The 19844-nt window shown below is 49.2% G+C and overlaps 1 protein-coding gene across 2 annotated transcripts in view; it reads right to left on the reverse strand.

Moving 5' to 3' along the window:
* FLT1 (fms related receptor tyrosine kinase 1) overlaps window positions 1-16913 on the reverse strand; it is a 389921-nt gene extending 373008 nt beyond the window's left edge. The window contains exon 1 of one of the 2 annotated variants that reach the window (XM_085621641.1): window positions 15973-16913. In XM_085621641.1, coding sequence (XP_085477767.1) covers window positions 15973-16036 — 64 coding nt within the window. In that variant the 5' untranslated portion in view covers window positions 16037-16913. The remainder of the gene's footprint in view (window positions 1-15972) is intronic. The other variant, XM_085621640.1, reaches the window with a different exon arrangement.
* Window positions 16914-19844: the final 2931 nt, after the last annotated feature.

Below are 19844 nucleotides of genomic sequence, written 5' to 3' on the forward strand. Positions count from 1 at the left end.
CTTTGATAAACTTTCTTTGCATTAGCCAACAAGTAGGGTAAGAGGAATGATCTGGTATTAGTTAAGTAGCTAGTAATTTGTTTTTTCACTTTACACCTTTTTACTTTGTCTTTTGTTCTGCTTTTCTCTTATTAGCAATACATGGATGCTTTACAGCATGCACGACCAGGAATCCATAAATGCACAAAGATGCAGCATAACGAACACCATTGGAGACAGATGAGGACCAACAAACCATATCATTATGCTAACACACGCACATACATTGTTATTTTCAGTAAAGTAGTTTTTACCGGTAAACATATTATAAACAAATCACACCTTCTCAGAAAAAAAAGAGAAAACACCACAACTTCATTTTGATTCTTATGTTTCCGTATTGACAATTATATGAGTGTTTAGCGGTGCCTTAAGCAGTAACCGTGCAAAGAACAAAAAGCTAGACACTGCAAAACAAGCAAACATAATGCATACTTTAATTGCACATAGAAGATGCCATAAAAAGCAAACTAGTGACAGAGTACAGCTTCACATCAATAGAAAAAAAATCAAGCCAGCCAAAAAAACACAGACTTAGGAAAATCCTGTTACTTATTATAAATAAGGAATATAGCTGTGTTTCAAATTACATTGAATCTTATCTTTAGCTCCTGGGCTGTCTCGGGGAGACACATGGGTGACTAATAAACATTTTTAAAGAGCCATCACCCAGCCATAGACCGCAAAAACCTCCCTGCCAAAGGTCAGCTGAAGGGCGGAGCTTTAGACAAATGACTAGGCAGGCTGAAGCAGGCCGTGTCACCACCATCCATTAGGGCAGTGGGGCATCGACAGTGTTGGGTGTGTCCTGTGTGAAGTTTATTTCTGTAAACTGTGAAGATATTTGCAAGTTTTAGGAAGTCTCCACAATTGCCAAGTTTCTGAACAATAAATGTGTGGAAAACATCTAGCAAAAGATGGTCTTGTGGGGGAAATCACCTCTAGAGAAGAAATCCTCCTACAAAATATGTTTCTGATGCGCAATTCTGCTAAAAAGTGCTATTTTACAAGTATTTTGCTCTCCGGAAAAAATCTGCAAAGTCGACCGACCTTCACAAAGTTCACAGAATGCCAAGCTCAACTTTGCATATATTAACGAGCGAAATTTAAATTGTGCCCACCCACAGAGAAGCCCATGCTGGAAACATGCTGCTGGCGCTAAATTCAGAGACAATTGGGGAAGAATCCGTTTCCCCATGGGTAAATAAAAGCATGCAGCATCAGCAACATTTAAAGAGCAGGGCACCTCCCCATCCGAAGACAGCCATTGAAGGAATGCAGCTTCAGCAGCCTGGTACATGGAGGGGGCAGACCAGTATAACAGTGGGCACAAAAAGATGCTTTATTCCACCCACAATTGGGAATCGGTTAACCAGACACCTATGGGGGGGTGGGGGGGTGGGAGGGGGGGGGGCTTAACCCTGTCACACACAGGAAAGCAACAATAACACCACAACGTTCCTGCTGGTGTTGAGTCTCCAGACACTAGCAATGGCATTCGTTTTTTTGTTTTTTTTGGTGGCGAACAGATCATTAAAACTATGTTTAACTCATGCACGAGAGGGAAACCTTTTCACTCTTTTACCAATTGCATGTCACATCTCAAACTGTATATGACGCATTTGGAGGCTGGCCTTTCGTGACCAAAACAAAAAGATAAAAGATTAAATAAGGAAGCTATAAAAGTAAAAGTGATGTAAGGACATTGGCACAATTTACAGGACTTAGATATTAATTGCTGACGGAGGGCGAGTTCATTCTGCAGAATCTGTTTTTTATAGGGGTTTGGCCTGATTTTCAGTCCTGCTACCGCTCCACCAGCACGTTGTCTTGCCTTTTACCAATGGAAGGCAAAATCTCCATGTAAAGTGCTTGCAACGGGTCCCAGGGAACTGGTCTCAAATTGATGTCACCGGCCGGCTCCTGATTAAGGCTCCTTGTTTTCCATTTTTACTCATTTTTACAGATAAATACAGACAGAAAACCATTCTTTTTTTGTCTGTGTTTATTTTTAAATGTGGATAAAAACAGAAATATTCTTTTTAGAGTGATTCTAAAGGCTGTCAGTCAAGACTGCTTGGCCAAGAGCTGTGTGGATTGACAGGTAAGGGGTTAAAAAAAGAAGAGATTTCTAGTAAAGAGGCTTAAACAACAGTAGATATGCACAATCTTGATACTAAAATGTTCATGTTTACATATGTGAACACTGATTTATCATCTGTGGGTGTTCATATAATTGACACCTATGAGGCATTCACGCATGAATGCACATTTATCGGGTACATAAATGTAGGAATATACTACTTTCAACTTACTTTTTCCAAAAACTCAAAATAAATAGGGTTAAATACACATAACATTAGCAAAAAAGAAATATGGATAAATACAGACAGAAATGTCAAACAAACAAATACTGTAAAACCTGGAGCCCTACTCATGATTGGCTCTTAGATCTCCATTAAATTATAGGGAGTTAATCGGGGTCCCACTTAAAATTGGCGCGGTAATTGCAAAATTACTGATGGGTTGTGGGATTAAAGCTGCTTTGTGTAGAGTGGAGCTACCTGCAAATAAATGCTGACCTTCTACGTGTCACATAAAATATACTTATAGTGTAACCCAGGTTCTAAACTTATACCAACCACAGTGTATTACAGAACATTTAAATGTCAACTAGTAAGGAGCCTGCTCCCACTCACATAGGGCCCGGACCCCCCAGAGAACCCTGCTCCACCCATAGTGAACCCACAACAGTAGCGGTCCGTGGAGGGAGTTCGGTGGGGCAGTGAGGCGGGGCGGGGGAGGGGCAGGGTGGGGAAATGTAAACACCGGAATATGGATGAACGGAGATAAGTACACATTTAAATAAATAAACCGAATTCCTTTGCGCGTGCTGCATCGCAAAATTCGATGCAGCGCGCGCAACGAAATTCGTTTTATTTATTTAAATGTGTACTTACCTCCGTTCATCCGTATTCCGGTGTTAACATTTTCCCACCCTGCCCCTCCCCCGCCCCACTGCCCCACCGAACTCCCTCCACCGACCGCTACTGACCCACAAACCATTCATCAGTCCTAGGTGTGGGAAAAATTGGCCATGTTTATTCAACAAAATATTCATAAACATAACAAGCAAAAACATAAATATATTTCAAGATTACAAATTCACTTAACCACACTTTTAATATTTACAAGCGTTCAGAATTCATAACCCTATTTTGTACCTAAACCCTCCAGCACTAAGGGGTCTCCTGGCTCGCATCCCCAACGATTGAGAACTGCGCAAGGCGCAACCCACCAGCGTCCTTGAGCGGTGAGCCCCGCAGCCCTCGGTCCTTGTCCGTCTTTTTCCGGGGGACCCACCCCTCACCACCAGGCTGCCAAGGAGGCTTGTGTGACCTGTCGCCCTTGTCTCTCTAGCCGGTGTCCCCATTCTCCCTGCGGAGAGCTTACCGTCTCTCCCCTCAGTGCTGGCCTCGGGAGTATGCCAGCGGGCCTCCCGTTACCCTGAAAATCACAGTTCTGTGGCCTCTTTTCCGCAAAACCCCCTTACTCCCAACCTATCTCCAAAACCCTATTTCTTAGGGACGGGTGGGTGGGAGATCGCTACTGTCCTCAGGAGGTCCAGGGCAGGAGCAGGAAAGTCAGGAACAGAGGAAGAGTGGAGGTGAGTACGGGGCCTAAATAGCCCCCCCTGGCTCCACCTCCCCCCCTGCAGGAAGTCCGCGTTGGGCCCACATCGTGGTGCCCCGGAAGTGCTACCTTCGGCTAGCAGCCAATTAGGCTGCTGGCCGGGCTAAGGGGGGGTGGGTCACGGGTACGGGGGGCCGGGCCCTAAATGCGCGCTCACCAGGGTCGCGCTTGGCACAGACCCTGGTACCTCGTCTCATTAAACCAGGAACAGGCCCTGGCTATTGTGATTAAACCGCCTGTGAAAATATAAAAATTGTGGTGACAGTTATTAGCTCCCCCGCCAGCCTCCCTGCGCCTCCACTCTTTTCCGTTTTAAATCGAGACTTTGACCTGAACAGTTATGTTTGAGGGGCGGTAAGGTTTACGCCCTTCATTTTTATAAAATAAATACATTATAATGGTTCTACTAGCCTTGTCCCAGCCCGAGTTATTGTCTGGACAGCCCCACGCTGGGTGTAGCAGGATGGAGTCCAGTGGCACAATGGCCCTGCTGGGATCCCTCCTGCCGGGCCTCATGAAAGGCTGCTGAAAGAGACATAACAAATAACACGGATGAGTTAATTTTCCATAATGCGGCGCGTACTTAACAGTGGAGAACAGGAACATCATTGGCAGAGCCGCTGGCTGTCCTGGCTGAAAGTTTAACCGTGTCAGGGAAGCTGCGGATCTCTCATCGGGGCAGTGGAGGAGCGGGAGGGGGGGGGCGAGGGTGGGGGGGGGGTGATTTCCAATAAAGTTAAAGTGTGGTCACAAACACACAGATGCACCAAGCTGTCCAGGCATTGACTGTGGGTCTGGCAGTGCACGAGCCATAAACAAAGGGACCAGGGGACATGAGCTAGGGAACTAATGACGGCCATGGAAACCAACATTTGACTCCCAGGGGCTCCTGTACAGCACAAGGATAACAACAAAATGATTTTTAGACATTCAAATAAAAACGTATGGTCTTAAGTCTCAAACTCAGGCTGAGAGCCGAAGGGCAGTCCCCCCTCTGTAATAGACACCCATTGGCCACCATTGGTGTCAGCTGCACACACATGCACAAGCACATGCGCTGGCAAGCATGCAAAGAGACATGCACACACACATGTACGCATGCACAGAATAATGAATGGACACGTGGGTTCACACATGTACGCGCACTGGAGCACACAGACATGCCTGCATCTATATGGATACACACAGGCACATACACGCCTCTTTTTGAGTACATCAAAGCGTTTGAAACCTTTGGGCCAAGCTCACACAGATCTGCTCTAGAGCAATGCAGGGGTACCACAAGGTCGTCATAGTTACAGTAACTGCCTTAGATCTTTTTCATCCAAATGTGTCCAGTAGGACACCGCAGAGACCCTGAGGCGCAGGTGTTGCAAAGATGCCCGTCTGCCAATAGAATTCAATGCTACTGAGCAGCTCAGAGATGCTCCGGATAGTTCCAGACGTACCTCAGTGCACGAGTTGGAGAATATTGTTAAAGACGCATGGCGGTAAGTGCCTGACATGCCAGGAATCTCTGGGAATCCAGATTTTTTACAGCACACGTTGATGAGAGTGGTTGGAGAGGCACTGTGCATATATGTGGTGTTCCAGGTATCTCCAGATCTGCTTCAGTGCGTGTCTGGGTGAAAGTGGTCAGAGAGGCACTGCATAGGCACGCGTGTCAGATGTGCTCCAGTGCAGATGTTGATGAACGAGGGAAGTAATGCTCTATATATCTGCACATGTGCGTCCCTGCATTTGCAACAGAATGCGGCCAGGGAGGTATGTGGTGATCCAAGCATCTACAGATGTGCCTTACTGGACACACTGATAAAGTCAGAGATACAGGATGTGATGTTCCGGCCATCACCAAGTGTGCTTCAGTACAGATGAAGCTCATGAGGTCATACAGGCATTGGCTAAGACCAGGGCATTGTCTATACATCCTTAAAGAAAGGCATCAAATGACCAGTACTGAAACCCTCAAAGCTGGCCATGCCTAAGAGGAAAACTGTTGCCCCATCAGAGGCCTGCGCCTGCTTTTCCTGGCGAAGATGTTTGATAAATGTGTAGTGAAACAGCTAACAGTGGTGAAAATGAACTACAGAACACCTTTCATACAGGTGGGTCAGGGCACAGCACGCAAATGGGTATTCGCAGGTGACACATCTCAATTGCTGCACCCTGGGGGCAACATGTCCTATTATCCGAATGTACTTTGCGTTTGTTATGATTGATGAAGAATTCTACTTATCACCCGGTCCTTCTACTCCCATACTGGGGAACAGTGAGAAAATGGTTCACATGAAATTGACCGATACCCAGTGCTGGGGATTCACAGAATCTTCCTGCACTATTCTAAGAACGCCTGGTGTCCCACGGGGCTCAGTGCTTGCAAACACCCCTTTTAACAATTATAGGGTTTCCTAAACACATTTGTCCCTGCACATGCAGATTTTTGTCAAAATCAGTCATAGTTTATCCACTACCTACTTTAAAGGCCGCGTGTCTAAAACACGAAACTGGGTCTCGTTTGGCAGCTCGAGCTGAGTCAGAGTCAGAGGGGGTTTTCATTATCGGTCACAACCCAAGCAGCAAGATTACACGACTGGAGAATGAAAACCCTTGAAGCGGGCCCGTGCACCCAAGCAGATTACACTGAGAGATCACGGAGTCTGTGTCCAACCACAAACTAAGACTGGAGAATGAAAACCCTTGAAGCGGGCCTGTGCACCCAAGCAGATTACACTGAGAGATCATGGAGTCTGTGTCCAAGCACAAACTAAGACTGGAGAATGAAAACCCTTGAAGCGGGCCCGTGCACCCGAGCAGATTACACTGAGAGATCACGGAGTCTGTGTCCAACCACAAACTAAGACTGGAGAATGAAAACCCTTGAAGCGGGCCCGTGCACCCAAGCAGATTACACTGAGAGATCATGGAGTCTGTGTCCAACCACAAACTAAGACTGGAGAATGAAAACCCTTGAAGCGGGCCCGTGCACCCAAGCAGATTACACTGAGAGATCATGGAGTCTGTGTCCAACCACAAACTAAGACTGGAGAATGAAAACCCTTGAAGCGGGCCCGTGCACCCGAGCAGATTACACTGAGAGATCACGGAGTCTGTGTCCAACCACAAACTAAGACTGGAGAATGAAAACCCTTGAAGCGGGCCCGTGCACCCAAGCAGATTACACTGAGAGATCATGGAGTCTGTGTCCAACCACAAACTAAGACTGGAGAATGAAAACCCTTGAAGCGGGCCCGTGCACCCAAGCAGATTACACTGAGAGATCATGGAGTCTGTGTCCAACCACAAACTAAGACTGGAGAATGAAAACCCTTGAAGCGGGCCCGTGCACCCAAGCAGATTACACTGAGAGATCATGGAGTCTGTGTCCAAGCACAAACTAAGACTGGAGAATGAAAGCCCTTGAAGCGGGCCCGTGCACCCGAGCAGATTACACTGAGAGATCATGGAGTCTGTGTCCAAGCACAAACTAAGACTGGAGAATGAAAACCCTTGAAGCGGGCCCGTGCACCCGAGCAGATTACACTGAGAGATCACGGAGTCTGTGTCCAACCACAAACTAAGACTGGAGAATGAAAACCCTTGAAGCGGGCCCGTGCACCCAAGCAGATTACACTGAGAGATCATGGAGTCTGTGTCCAACCACAAACTAAGACTGGAGAATGAAAACCCTTGAAGCGGGCCCGTGCACCCAAGCAGATTACACTGAGAGATCATGGAGTCTGTGTCCAACCACAAACTAAGACTGGAGAATGAAAACCCTTGAAGCGGGCCCGTGCACCCGAGCAGATTACACTGAGAGATCACGGAGTCTGTGTCCAACCACAAACTGAGACTGGAGAATGAAAACCCTTGAAGCGGGCCCGTGCACCCAAGCAGATTACACTGAGAGATCATGGAGTCTGTGTCCAACCACAAACTAAGACTGGAGAATGAAAACCCTTGAAGCGGGCCCGTGCACCCAAGCAGATTACACTGAGAGATCATGGAGTCTGTGTCCAACCACAAACTAAGACTGGAGAATGAAAACCCTTGAAGCGGGCCCGTGCACCCAAGCAGATTACACTGAGAGATCACGGAGTCTGTGTCCAACCACAAACTAAGACTGGAGAATGAAAACCCTTGAAGCGGGCCCGTGCACCCAAGCAGATTACACTGAGAGATCATGGAGTCTGTGTCCAACCACAAACTAAGACTGGAGAATGAAAACCCTTGAAGCGGGCCCGTGCACCCAAGCAGATTACACTGAGAGATCACGGAGTCTGTGTCCAACCACAAACTAAGACTGGAGAATGAAAACCCTTGAAGCGGGCCCGTGCACCCAAGCAGATTACACTGAGAGATCACGGAGTCTGTGTCCAACCACAAACTAAGACTGGAGAATGAAAACCCTTGAAGCGGGCCCGTGCACCCAAGCAGATTACACTGAGAGATCACGGAGTCTGTGTCCAAGCACAAACTCATCGTAGGTTCACACATGACGAGGGGGCAAAGGTGCATACCACCAGGCAAACCGCTGAAACTGATCAGCAATATTATGCCCACTGAAGATCTGGAACAGGTCGTGCCATATTAGTTATGTAACCAAATGCATATGGTTCAGCCATCTGCAGATGCCTCCCAACAGATGGCCAGGCCCTCTAGAAGCAATCCTCAACAGTGCTGCGCAACTGCCCTCAGACACAAGAAAATATGGATACATTACAGTAACCTAACTATAGGTAAATGGGTCCCTTTTTAACTTTGCTGGCTTCTTAGAGAGGGCTGCGTCATTTTCAAAGAACTAAACATAACACAACCCAGTACCTTTGGAAGATACTCACAAGTTCAGGGAACAGCAGACATCTCTGCAGCACTAGTAATTCCCTCCACAAAACCGCTGCTACTAGTGATACTACATTGCATTAACAAACACGAAACTAAATGCAATCAACCATCAACACTACCCCACTCCTTCTCAGGTTGGGCTCTTAAAATACAGAACACCAACCCCATCAAATTGAGACTGGACACCGCTATCTCTTTCAAAAAAACTTCTGAAAAATCACCTACTCCCAGTCCTGACCCACCTCTGATCGTCTACTGAATGTAATGTGAACATTGCATTTAAAATCTGAATGTATACTCAGATATACCCATGTACCGATTACTGGTTTTCAAAACGGTATGTCATGTAAATATGTACTATAAATAAATGTCCCCGTTCGGTGTTATTTTTTTACATTTCAGTCTGTATTTATCCGTATTTATTTTTTAATCAACTTATCTGTATTTATTCAGATTTATATATTTCCATTGGGATGAAGCAAATGCTTTTATTCTCCCAAAAGCACCGAAACATAAAATGCACCCTGCGCCTCTGTTGCTGAAAAGGTGAGATATAATCAACATAAACACACTTAAAGAAATCCAAAACCCTCACCTGAATAAACCTGCTGACATACAGGACAAGCACATGTGAAAGGAACAGAGGGACCTTGGCTACTTACTCCCTCGAGGCCTCTTCGACGGTGTGATGTCAACAGAACAACTCTCACTGCCCCAGCCCCTCTAACCTCTCAGAATCGACCTGTGTTAATCCCTGTTCGCAGTAGCTTTCACCTGCTCCGCACAAAGGTCTGCTGACCTCACTCGTATGCTTCAGAGCGGCCGGAGGGGCTGGGGCCACCAGAATCTCCTGTTAAAAGTGCGGCTAGGTTCTCTTACCAAGTAAAGAGGTGTCACCACCCTCGACTGTGAGTGGCCTGATCATGCCACTCCAAGCCCAACCTGCCTCGCAACTCCTCCGGCCACCAGAAGGCCACCCACCAGGGAATGGGTGAGGCTTTGAACAAGAAATGTAGATTGCCAGCAGAACACTGGCACCCCGATGTTCCACCACTCAGATCTGCACATGGGGGTCCCTGGTACTGACACGTAACATGAATACTTGGGAATAATGTACCCTGTAGCCTTCTCGCACTTCCCCTGAGCACCCCTCTGCTCCCTTGTTCTTGCCCACCCCCACCCCCTCTTGTGCTGCTCACATTTAAGCCGCACTCTGAGAGGGGGGAGGGGGTTCAACAGCAGACGCTCCCCTGGCTGTCTCTCAGCATAGATATTGCGCGCAGAGTCTGTCGGCTCGGAAACTACCTGAAGAAGACCGGCGTCATGAGTCCAGTGTGTTTTCTGTTTCTGTACATAAACACAAACAAGTGATTGTTTTCTGTTTTTATTTATGTGTAAAAATCTGTAGAAATGGAAAATAAGGAGCCTCATATTTCATTATCCTGTTAATTACTGCATCTCGAGTTTGCTCTCTTTCACCCCTATGATGTATAGTGCTTTAACATCCACTCAGATAATATCCGCGCTATAAAAAAATATATCAAGGAATAAATATGAAGAAAGAAGCATGGAGTACGAATGTAATGCTTCATGCTTCTCCAGAGTTTAGTGAATACAAATGGTGGTAAATGTGCTTAGAAAGGCATAGTGCCAGTATGTGGAGCACTCACGTGCCCAGTGCATGTCTTGGTGAAGTGGTCAGATAGGCGCGGGGCAAGTATGAAACACATCACCTGTCACAGTGCCATAGACGTGCTCGGGGCGTGTCTTGGTGAAGTGGTCAGTGAGACGTGATGCAAGCATGTGACACATCACCTGTCACCTGTGTCACAGTGTCACAGAAGTGCTCGCGGCATTTCTTGGTGAACGTGGTCAGAGAGGCGTGGTGCAAGCATGTGACACACCTCCTGTTGCAGTGTCAGGACATGCTCGGGCGGTGTCTTGATGAGCGTGGTCAGAGGGGCGCTGTGCAAGCATGTGACACACCAGCTGTCGCAGTGTCACACTCACAGACGTGCTCGGGGCATGTCTTGGTGAGCATGGCCAGAGAGGCATGGTGCAAGCATGTGACACACCACCTGTCGCAGTGCCACAGACCTGCTCGGGGCGTGTCTTGGTGAGCGTGGCCAGAGAGGCATGGTGCAAGCATGTGACACACCACCTGTCGCAGTGCCACAGACCTGCTCGGGGCGTGTCTTGGTGAGCGTGGCCAGAGAGGCATGGTGCAAGCATGTGACACACCACCTGTCGCAGTGCCACAGACCTGCTCGGGGCGTGTCTTGGTGAGCGTGGCCAGAGAGGCATGGTGCAAGCATGTGACACACCACCTGTCGCAGTGCCACAGACCTGCTCGGGGCGTGTCTTGGTGAGCGTGGCCAGAGAGGCATGGTGCAAGCATGTGACACACCACCTGTCGCAGTGCCACAGACCTGCTCGGGGCGTGTCTTGGTGAGCATGGCCAGAGAGGCATGGTGCAAGCATGTGACACACCACCTGTCGCAGTGCCACAGACCTGCTCGGGGCGTGTCTTGGTGAGCGTGGTCAGAGAGGCATGGTGCAAGCATATGACACACCACCTGTCGCAGTGTCACAGACGTGCTAGGGGCATGTCTTTGTGAGCGTGGTCAGAGAGGCATGGTGCAAGCATGTGACACACCACCTGTCGCAGTGTCACAGACGTGCTAGGGGCATGTCTTTGTGAGCGTGGTCAGAGAGGCATGGTGCAAGCATGTGACACACTAGCTGTCACAGACGTGCTAGGGGCATGTCATGGTGAACGTGGTCAGAGAGGCGTGGTGCAAACTGTGTAAGGCTTCCGGAGTCTCCAGATGTGCTGTCGATGGATACGGTCACAGAAACCTTGTGTAAATGCGCGAAGCTCCAGACGTGCACATTCACCTCCGCACAAATCTGACTCATCGGGAGGGTGAAATGCGCCAGGTAACTAAATATGACTGGCACCCCCTAGTCTACGCCCGGAATTCCGTTTTGGGTGTAACTAATTGAGAGTGGAAAACTGGGGGGGGGGGGGGGGGGGGAGAGAGAAACATGGTGGGCCAGAAGCTCACAGTAGAATTCCAGCCAGCAAGGTGGCCGGGGCTATCCAGTTAAGACAGTTCCTGCCTGCTCTTTACGGGTAGGTTGCCATGGTCTCTGCCCTTTCATCTGGATCCCCGGCACAATTCTTTCCGTATTCCCATTGATGAACAAAGTGTTCTACCTGACCCTGTGTTAATTTCCTGTCTTCTGTGTTCTAGACAGGCTTATTGACGGCCACGCATTGCACGAAGGAAGTTCTTACATATGTGCCCCGGCGATTCCTATGATTGGGTATTTTAAGAATATCCAAGAAAATTGGCGGGAATATCACGACCTGCAGATTCTGTGCAAAATCGATGCACGGGTGAAAGGGGGTGGGGCTAGAGAGTCTGTGCAGGGGGCGTAGTAACTGGTGTAACGTCTCGGCGTCAGCTCACCATCCAGTGATTCTGGGCAGGTCATTCAATGTGTCTTTGTGTAAACGTAACTGGTGGTCATGTAAAGCGCTCCAATATATTCGGATGGGGTCGAGTTCGCGCTGTATAAAACTGCAAAATCCCTACTCTATGTTATTTGCATTTCTGTCGAAATATTGCCTGAGTGGCCTCACTGTGTACCCGATGACTTCAATGCCACAAACACTCGCGAGAGTGAGGGGTGGTTCTCCGTGCCTCAGTCATGCCTTAGATCTAGTTTAGACGTTTGTCTATTTGTTCACATTAATCGTAGACGACTCCAAAGAGAATGCACCGTAGTTACAGGTGGAAAACCTTCCGTGTGACCTGCTCTGCATAAACACACCCTCTATGGTACATAACAGCAGCACATCACAAAGTCCTCCTGGTGCCTTGTCCCTTGATTTCACCCTAAATCAAGGCACTGTCGACTTTTGAACTGGGACACCAGGTTCTAGTCTCGGCGTCGGCTCCACAACGCTCAACAACCTGTGATTCTGGGCAAATCATGTAACTAACCTGTGGCCTGTGCCTGAAAATAACAGAACACAATTAATGTGTCCTTGTTTAATGCAAAGGGTGCTGGTGTAAAGCGCTCCGATGACGTCGGAGCCAGATCGGGCAATATAACAATGCAAAAAGAAAGAAGAAGGGATGAAAACGAGTCAATGATATAAAGCGGCAGGGAGAGTATGTCGGTGGAAGAAAGAGGCAGGGGTGAAATATGGTCTTAATATTCGGCATCCCCGACATTCGGCATCGCACCAGTGGTCTACTGAGAAGATTTGGCCCCGGCACAGAATATTCTTTTAAAAATTAGGCACAGCCTATAGGCACCATTGGGCACCCACAGCCAGCTTCAAGAGGCCACTGGAATCAACCGGAAGTTTCTCCGCAGCAGATCAGTGTATGCCAAACACCCCCTGCAGCAGCGCCGGGATCAAACCGAAATCCTCTGTAACTGGCCGATGGCGTTTTCACCCGGGTGAATATAGATCGGACCTGTCTCTGCAGTTAGATCCAGCCTGTAATATCCCTGTAATCTGATCTCACATGAAAGAAAGGGCGCACCCGCGGTGAGATTAGGGCAGTTTGCGATTCAGTGTGCACATTGTATGTAAAGTGATCAGGTAATATATGCGCAAAGCCTGTGTTTTATAGCGCTCACATAAGCCGAGCATCCAGGCACTTCATTAGCAGGAGATGCCCACTTAGGGGCCTACATTGAGGACTGTCACACTTTTCTGAAATGAGACTGGATTTGCACCAAAATATCCCGGGACCGGAGTGTGTAAAACGCGTCCTTTCCCCTCCGCTGCTGTCCGTGGTGCCTGTTCGTGCACCGCGGTCTGTGTCACAGGCATTGCCTGCAGCCGGTTCGAGTTCTGGTCTCATATATCTGGACGGACATCTAGGGGCCTGCCCTGGGAATGGGATTCAAGCACAGAACCCGAGCACATGTATGTGCTGTGGAACAAGGTTTGTACAGATGCTGGGAGCGCTAAACATCTGCAGCCTGACAGTCACACTACGACCCCGTCACTGTCACTGAATCCAGCGTCTCCCAATCCAGGAGGGTGGTACGTATGGATCACGCCACTATCCCATCTCTACATGGCGGTCTGAGAAAGGGGTCCCCGAGACTGCAAACGCTTATACGAATGAGCGAGCGAATGAGTGATGAGTGTGTGAAGGAGTGAATGAGTGGACTGGTGTAAGGGATCGACGGTGAAAGTGAGTGTTACAGCGACTAGACTGTGAGTGAGATAGTGAGTGACGGGTGGGTGGTTGCATCAGTTACCGTGAGTTTGTGCTGGTTGAGGCGGTGAGTGAGTGAAAGAGGCGGAAAGTCATTGAGTAAGTGAATGAGCGGTTCAAACGTGAATGAATTAGTGAAAGATCGGGCGAAGATGTGCTTGTGGGTGAGTATGACAGTATGTGAGTGAGTGGGAGTGGGTTCGAGAGTGAAACTGGGATGACTAAGCAGGCGAACGACGAGTGTGACACTAAGTTTGTGATGTTTTATGTGCGCGCAACTGACTCACTGAACACGAGCAAGAAAGCGAAGGAGACAGTGAGTGAGGGGATGTGTGAACAGGCGGTGAGTGAAACCCTGCGTGGGATCCCGAGTGGGTGAATGAGTGGGCATGTGAGTCACGAGTGATTGTGCACATTTTCAACAGCGATCGCAAGCTGAGACTCCGCGGTGCATTGTTTAATCCTACACCTTTGATTTATCTATAAAAGTATATACCGTTCACGATGTTGGGATACCCTGATGCAAAGCGGGGTAAGTAAGCATGTCACTGCTCCCTGGCTAACGCGATGTCGCGCATGCGCGGATCGGGTGTGGCGCCGCTCGCAAGGAGCGCAGAACCGCTCCTCACTAAAGCCGCCGCGTGATCTCATCTGCTGGCTGAAGCGGTTCGTCTATGCCTCACCTCTTATGTTGAGAGTGAGTGAGACCTTTGAACACGGGGTAGGAAACCCTTTCACATATTCATTCATGCATGTGCACCCTGAGCCTTAAACATGCGTATTCATTCAAAAGTTATGTGGGAAGAGTTTGCACAACTTTGCTATCCGTGCCCTAAACGTGTACAGTGGAAACGAATTCCATTGGTTGTCTAGTAGTCCTACCTTGCATTACACACGATTGGTATTGTTCAAAATCCCGTCATATCTTCAAGTTAACCAATTCAACCAGTAGCTAACATCTCCTCTAGTTCCATAAGACAGATAATAAACACAATGATTCTTTAAAGGGACACGGAAGAAGTTCTGCGCCATTTAACCTGGACTCGCAGGAACAAACATTCATTCAACAGGACTCAAACCCATCGTAGATGGTAGCCGTGAGACAACGTTATCCGAAGAGCGCAAACAGCGCACGGCCAACTTGGTCTTTCATTCTTATGAGGTCGCTACATTGGGCACCGTTTCATTATTGAACCCTGGCACTTGATATCTACACCGCTTAGAAACGGAAAATACCATGTTATGTTCTTTAGAACAGTTGGTCATTATATATGTTAAAACAAGATTACTGTACCAAAAATATAGAGGTATATGCGCACCATACCCTGCAACAAACATATGGAGCGCTGTCAGTGGCATTCAAACGCGAAGGATAACCAATCGGGTTAGTGTTAATTACCCCTCAAAAATCTAATTCATTTTGTCACTCAGACCACATTATTTCCATTTGGTGACTGAATACAACGGTGTTATTTATTTACACGCCCCATTTAGTGAGCTTAATTTCTCAAACGAATGTTAACGCCAATCAGTACTCCGGGACTTTAGCTAAGTCATATGAACCTCAGCCGGTCAAAAATGCGACAAGCGTCACCTGTTCGAATCTCTGAAAGGCAGGGGTGTCATCCGTCGTTTAGAGGTGTGTAAATTGAGAACCAAAACGGGATAATGATAATATCTGCCAATTATAGCGCTCAGAAGCCAGAAAACTGCAGTATTTAGCGCCACAAGCAAAGCAAGTGTCAACAGTGTTACTAGGCATTGAAAAGCCGCAGGTTTCGATGCCTCTTTATTGGACTAAATGAAAATAGCGTGACGACGAGGCACTAGACGCACAACTCTTTAAAGCAGCGCTTGAAGACTGGCCCTGCGCCCGGACCCCTCAAGCGCCCCACCGGCTCAGCGGATGTGCATATCCAACGCCGGGCACGTACCGCACACAATAACGCCTCCCTCGCCCCTTAGGGGGGCCGGAAACACACAGAAAAGGCTCTAACTTTAAGAGATCTTAAACAAGCCCAGGAGCAGGAAACAGGACACCGGGCATCCGCCCCATTGTCCCTTCGTCGTCCTGTGTGTACCCTTCTGCACTGCCCCTCCCCCGCCCCCAGCATCACCCCACCCCCGGTGCCCCGTGGCCGCTCACCTGTCAGCATCAGCAGGCACCCCGTGAGGGAAAGGAGAGACAGCATGGACCCTGCGGCAGCCATCCGTGCTGCTGCGCCCCGGAGATGTCACCGAGCACCACAGGCCGAGCCCCCAAGCCCCACCACGGGCAGAACGAGCACGCACCGTCCGGCTCTGCACTGGGGTCAGTAGGGGCGCCCCAGACAGGGCTGGGCCATGCTTCCCTTAGAGTGGTCCTGGGCTTCTCGGAGTGTCCCCCCTAGAGCGGTCCCGAGTTCCTCTGGAGACTGCTTTCAGTGCGCCTGTGGCAGTCGAAGGTCTCCACCTCCAGTGATGTTAGTTTCCTTGCGATTGCAGTCTCGCCCTTCAACGACTGTGCCCCTCGGCGGTTCCTCTTTAGCCGTCCTGTGTCGTTTAGGGTTTCTCACTTCAGTGGTCCAGTATCCATCGGGGACTACCCCTTCAGTGGTTCCTTATTCCTGGGGTCTACCCCTTCAGTGGCCCTGTATCCTTCGGGGGTCTCCCCCTCGGTGGTTTTTTATTCCTGGGTGTGTATCTCTCCTGTGGTCCTGAGTCACTCGGGGGTCTCCCCTTCAGTGGTTCTCAGGGGGTCTACCCCTTCAGTTGCCCTGTATCCCCCAGGAGTCCCTCTTTGAGTGGTTCCTGGGGGTGTAACCCCTCGGTTGCCCTGTATCCCTCAGGGGTCTCCTTCAGTGCTCAGGGGTCTCCTCCCGGCTGGCCTCCTGGGTCACAGAGCTCTCCTGTCCCGGTCCCTTGTATCAGTGAATCCCGCTCCAGTGAGCCCTTTCACGTCTCTCTTCCCACAGCAGTGGTCGTGTCACCTGGACTCCTGCCCGCTCTCGTCCTCCGTCCACCCTGCACGGAGCACCCCGGCCGCCCGACAGCTACTGCAAGGTGGCGTCCAAGTGCGCGCACTCCTGGGAACATCCTCCGAGAGCCGCGGCTCTGGCCTTTAATAACCTCCCATCACTTCCCTTCCCAGCCCAGCCTCCGGAGAGGGGCGTGGGAGCAGCCACTGCCCCCCTCCCGCCCACCTCACGCCATCGCTGCTGACCGTGCCCAGCTCAGGCCCCGCCAGAAACACCCGCGGAGCGAACGCAGACTACACGGGGCTTGGGCAGCCGACGCGGCTTCTTCACACCGTGCAGTGCCCGGTGGGCACCTCAAACAGAAAACTTAATGAAAACATCTTCAAAGACAACATCACACTCACAGCTTTACGCACAGACGAGCTCACAAATAGATATAGTGATGGGATGCCTGCAGAGAGAGACGGGGCGCGTGCACGGGAAGTTTTAGATAAGCACAGATGAGTTCACAGAAAACATAACTGGAAGGAGGGATGCTGCGTTCTGATGAATGTTTGGATGACAGGTTGATTGACGATGGATGGACCGAATGTGGATGAATAAGTGGATGGGGGGATGGATTCATTAGTGGCAGGCATGGAGGCTGGGTGATGGATGGATGACAGGGGACCAGTGGCTGGACCGATGGAGTTTTTGCAGTTTTTATACAGCGCGGACTCGAGCCGAAGGTATTGGAGCCGTTTCTATGAGCGCCAGTTACATTGCAGAGGGACTCATTCACAGGATGCTGAGCTGACCTCGAGCCTCGAGGCTGGTTCCCAGCTCATAAGTTGGCAACTCTGGCCATTAGACCACATGGCAGGCAGACAGGTGGATGTATGCATGGATGAATGGTACACAGTATAGATGGAATGGGTGAATGGATGGATTGAATGGAGATCAGATGGATGGACGGAATGGGTGGATGGACTGATGCACGGACACCTAGATGAATGGATGTAGGAAAGAAGGCAGATGACACAGATTGATAGATGTTGAGCAGGCAAACACCTCTCTCTGGATCTTGAAGGACACTGGCTCCAGTCATGAAATGTCACCTACAAATCATTGATTTCAGGTATATTAGTCCAATTAGTTCCATGGAAGCAAAACAAGACTACAACACCCAGAATGCATTAGGCTGTCATATAAAAGCCCAGGACAAGAATTTGTATCTGCAATGACCGGGGGGAGCTGGCCACCCTAATTTTGAATAAAGAAAGAACTACAAATGGAAAGAAAGAGCCAAACACGCAGCATAGAGAGTAACAGATGACACAATGACAGAGGCCTGGACAGCATATGAGGGAGAGAGAGGTGAGATTACAGACTACTTAAAACCGGGTTAAGTGGTGATTCAGAGCCGTGAGGGCACATTGTTAACGAGTATTTCACACCCCAGACTTAACACACACCCTAAACACCACAAACCAGAAGAAACATTGATTTCCCGCTGCCAGGGGTCCTATGATGTGAAACAGTAGCACAGTGAAGCCAGGATGAACGTGACACAATCAAACTATGAGCAGCAGGTGAGCCGGACACCCTTATCCAGTCCCCAGTGCCTGCAGAGGTTCTGCAGGCATGATCCTTCGAGGCTTTGGAAACTTCCCATTACCTGGGAGGTGGCCCAAATGCATGTGTTTCTGTGCTGAGGGGTGATGTGCAGCTGCCCAGGCAGAGACAGTGGTCCCAAGCACCCATCCAGGACCCCACACGCTCCAAGCAAGGACCCTCTAACCCCCCGCTGCAGGATCACACTGAAGATACAAATCTCTAGCACAAGAGGCAAGTTACCCAAAATATTTGTAGGACCGGGCCATGCAAGCAGCTCCCTGGAGGCAAGCCTCGCCCTCGCCGCCGTTCCACGCATCCGCAGAACCACCGCTGGAGGAAGATCCTTCTCCTACCTGGCTGCCAAGACATGGAACTCCCTCCCCATCCACCTCCGGACAATCCAGGACCACCTCGCCTTCAGGAAGCAACTCAAAACCTGGCTGTTCGAGCAGTAACGTACCCCCCCCACCCCCCCCCCCCAGCGCCTTGAGACCCTACGGGTGAGTAGTGCGCTATACAAATTCCATGATTGATTGATTGAAGATGCAGAACGTGGCCCACCGGATGTCACAATATTCAATGGAAGAGAGAGCAGGGAAGGAGCCCCCGGCTCAGATTCCAGAGTGATGAATATAAGGCACCCATTATACAGTCTTGTACAGGACCAACAAACCCTTGCTGGGCGCCCACGGTGTGTTTGCCTTCCCTTCCACTCGGAAGCATGTAAACAAGTCCATAAAATAGATGACGGACTAATTAGCAGAAACTATATTGAATGATGTGACACGACCCCGGAGGAGCAGCCACAACCTCTTCATGCCCTACTTAGGAGTCATAAAGGCGGTACAAATGTTCAAATATATATCATACAAGTATGTAAATAAATATATGATTTATGCCACAGTGCTGCCAGATTTCCACACGATATAATGCATTTGTTTCTGCCTCCTCCATCTGAACCTTTGGAAACATTAGGTGAAACTCGCTGTTACTGTATATGATGTTTCAAATGTGATAAATGCTTTTAAATAGTCAAAAGTACAGACCCTTTATATAGTGAATATCGTGCAGATAATTATGTTTTTAAAGCCTATGGCAAAAAGATCTACAACTAGCGGTGTCTGTCTCGGAGACGGGGGAGTAATGACCTCTGTCTGGGGGCCTGTTGGAGAACTGGCACCTGTTTAGTGATGCTATGGTAAGGATTTCGGTTGCTGCTAGTTTCAATCATGTGATATTCCGCACCTCCAGATGCCGAGGTGCTGTGGTAGAAGCCTTGGGGGTGTGGGGGGAGGGGGGAGGAAGAGGGCAGGGAGGTTAGGAGGCATGTTTATTGCGCAGCAAATTCTGTAATGCGTACAACTACGTGCAATTGACGTGATGCGTCATCAGTGATATTAACCTAATGAGTTCCACACGCAGAAGGTAACAGCAGCGCACAGCTTCTTTATGCCACATTGCGTCC

Source organism: Triturus cristatus, chromosome 8 (assembly GCF_964204655.1).
Source record: "Triturus cristatus chromosome 8, aTriCri1.1, whole genome shotgun sequence".
Taxonomy (NCBI): Eukaryota; Metazoa; Chordata; class Amphibia; order Caudata; family Salamandridae; genus Triturus; species Triturus cristatus.